Source organism: Sinocyclocheilus rhinocerous, unplaced genomic scaffold (genome assembly GCF_001515625.1).
Source record: "Sinocyclocheilus rhinocerous isolate Xijiao unplaced genomic scaffold, SAMN03320098_v1.1 scaffold3382, whole genome shotgun sequence".
NCBI classification, from domain to species: Eukaryota; Metazoa; Chordata; class Actinopteri; order Cypriniformes; family Cyprinidae; genus Sinocyclocheilus; species Sinocyclocheilus rhinocerous.
This window is the reverse complement of record NW_015659703.1, coordinates 19,571-22,562: the sequence shown is the minus strand read 5'-3', so window position 1 is coordinate 22,562 and position 2,992 is coordinate 19,571. Positions and strand designations below refer to the sequence as shown.

Here is a 2,992-nt window from a genome sequence, read left to right as displayed (position 1 = left end):
AATCCGTAATTTACTTAAATGATCAAAGCTGAATTTTCAGCATCTTCAGTGTCACGTGATCTTCAGAAATCATTCTAATATGCTGATTTGCTGCTCGAGAAACATTTCTGATTATTATCAATGTTGAAAACAAGTTATATTTTTGTGGAAACTGTGATATATTTTGTTTTTCAGGATTCACAGATGAATAAAAAATTTAAAAGAGCAGCATTTATTTGAAATCAAAATCCTTTGTAACATTATAAACGTCTTTACTGTCACTTTGATCAATTTAATGCAGCCTTGCGGAATAAAATAATTAATTTCTTTTAAACAAAAACAAAATATTTTGACCCCAGCTTCTGAACGGTAGTGTGTTAATGTTCCAGTTCCTCTTTCGGTTTCCATCATCATTTGATCTTCAGAAATCATTCTAATATGCTGATTTGCTGCTCGAGAAACATTTCTGATTATTATCAATGTTGAAAACAAGTTATATTTTTGTGGAAACTGTGATATATTTTGTTTTTCAGGATTCACAGATGAATAAAAAATTAAAAAGAGCAGCATTTATTTGAAATCAAAATCCTTTGTAACATTATAAACGCCTTTACTGTCACTTTGATCAATTTAATGCAGCCTTGCGGAATAAAATAATTAATTTCTTTTAAACAAAAACAAAATATTTTGACCCCAGCTTCTGAACGGTAGTGTGTTAATGTTCCAGTTCCTCTTTCGGTTTCCATCATCATTATCACTGCTTGCTTCAGTGCGTGTTTCTGATTGGTCAGCAGGCAGCAGTGGGTGTGGCCCAGAGAAACCCTGCGTCAGTGACATCATTAACCTCGAGATGTTGCAACTTGGATCCAAACTGAAATCAAGTAACACGCAGGTAATAATTACATACATTCACATTTCACATTTCTAGACACTACAGCAAATGCAGACAGATTGTAAATAAGTAGCCCGCATCCACATAATCACGAACCACGTAGAAAACATTGCATAAAAACACAGTCTTCCAGTTGAATGTACGTAACAAAAGCAGATTGTTGGATTATATAACGAATAGTTTGATTTTCATCTCTCTCTCTTTAGTCAGGCTGGTCCTGTCCATCCTGTACGTTCATAAATAAGTCTACGAGACCCGGCTGTGAAATCTGCAGCACAGATCGACCCGATCACAGCAGCGTTCAACAGGTGATTTCACTCACAACTACACCTGTTCACTGTGCTGGAACACTGTGTGCGCTCATATTTATTCTGTTTCTGTTCTAGGAAAAAGCTAGAAGATCTAACCAGTGAAAGTGTGCTGTAAACACACACAAATAGAGACAAAACCCCTAAAATAATCTGTCACACATTCACATTCGAACGACGCGTGAGGACCTACAATGCGAGTAAGAGTTGGCCTGCAGCGTATTTAACCGGTGGGTTAATCTCTATTAGTTTACAGTAACTAGTAACTGACTTGTGCTTGGTTTCCCTTAAAGGAGTCGTGACATGGATTTGCTTTTGAGCTTGATTAAACGCTTTGTTTTTAATGAGGATTAAGCTGTGAAACTTGCAGGATGTTTTAAAGGTACAAAGACCTCTTATATGTCAAAAGATCGAGGAACATTATATTTCTCATGCCGTGACGCCTTTAATGGAGTGATATAACTGTTGAACAGTATTAGGCACCAGAAGTTATTCAGGTTCATTGAGATAATAAAAAACAAAGCAGAAACTGTGTCATGCGTGGCGTTAGATGGTACGAACTCAAGTCTATTTAGGACAAATTGCAAGTTGTGCTTTAAATAAGACATTATAAGAATCCTTTAGCTTTGGTTGTAGATTCAGATGTGTAATCTGAAGAGGAACGCTACAGTGGCAAAATTCAACGTTAATTAAAAATACAGCATTTCAAGCTTTATTTTAATGCACTTGTTGGAAAGGAGACGATGCACAAGTTAGAATTTCTAGATTTCAGTCCATTTGCAGACGTGACGCTTCTTTTGCTGTTTATTCACAAGCTCATACTGTAATTTCTGCTCGTGCAACTGTTTAGGAATATTCTTCCCTCACTTCACGGTGTGTAAATCAGTGTTCATGTCCACTAGAACTAGAACAGGTTAATTTATGTTCATTAAGCTCTATTTTAGGGGCTTATGTTTTAAATGTCATTATGTGACGAGGCCAGTACATAATGAGAAGAACAACTGAATGGAACTTGCATAAATGCATGTTATGTCAAATTTATGGTCTAATTATTCCTTATCAAATCGACTGGGAATTCTCATTGAAGACTTTGTTCATATTTGGAACAAACTACATTCAGATACAGGGTTATGTTATTTTTTTTACATAGTGTTATTTAATGAACAGTTGCTTTGAACTGAATTATAATTGCATTGAATATGTGTGTATTGTAAATGATTGTGTTTAAAGTCTACCTGCATTTCTCCATGGCTTTGCTGTGAATAAACATAATGAATTAAGAAGCTTGAGAGTAATCTTTAGCCTCTGGGAATGTGAGATTTTCCCTTTATCGTGTTGTGCATTCATGCTTTTTTACCTAAAATGGTTAACGGCTTGATAATTAAGTGCTGTGAATTGAAACTATTTCATCTGAATTTCTTCAGTATGCACAGTAATGATATTTCTGTAAATGTTTGAATTTGTATAAAAGTGGAACTGGTTTTAGTTTCTTCTGAGTTAGATTTAAGGCTGATAAATGTGGCCATTGCATAATTTGCATTTTAATTTAAATATAGTTTCTAATTTATACACAGATTTCAAATGAGCTATTAATTTTTCTAAGCTTGTGTGAAGCAAACATGCAGAAAGCAGTATGGGAATTTAATTGAATCTTAAAGGGGTCATATGATGCGATTTCAAGTTTTCCTTTCTCTTTGGAGTGTTACAAGCTCTTGGTGCATAAAGAAGATCTGTAAAGCTGCAAAGACTAAAGTCTCAAATCCAAAGAGATATTCTTTATAAAAGTTAAGAGTTAGCCACACCTACCTAAAAC

General features: G+C 34.8%; 1 protein-coding gene across 1 annotated transcript in view; it reads left to right on the top strand.

Moving 5' to 3' along the window:
* The window catches only part of LOC107724050 (ranBP-type and C3HC4-type zinc finger-containing protein 1-like), a 7,811-nt gene extending 5,389 nt beyond the window's left edge, over positions 1-2,422 (top strand). The window contains exons 6-8 of the mRNA XM_016532829.1: positions 774-871; positions 1,078-1,179; positions 1,258-2,422. Of these exons, the coding sequence (XP_016388315.1) occupies positions 774-871; positions 1,078-1,179; positions 1,258-1,284 (227 nt within the window). The 3' untranslated portion in view covers positions 1,285-2,422. The remainder of the gene's footprint in view (positions 1-773; positions 872-1,077; positions 1,180-1,257) is intronic.
* The last annotated feature ends 570 nt before the right edge of the window (positions 2,423-2,992 follow it).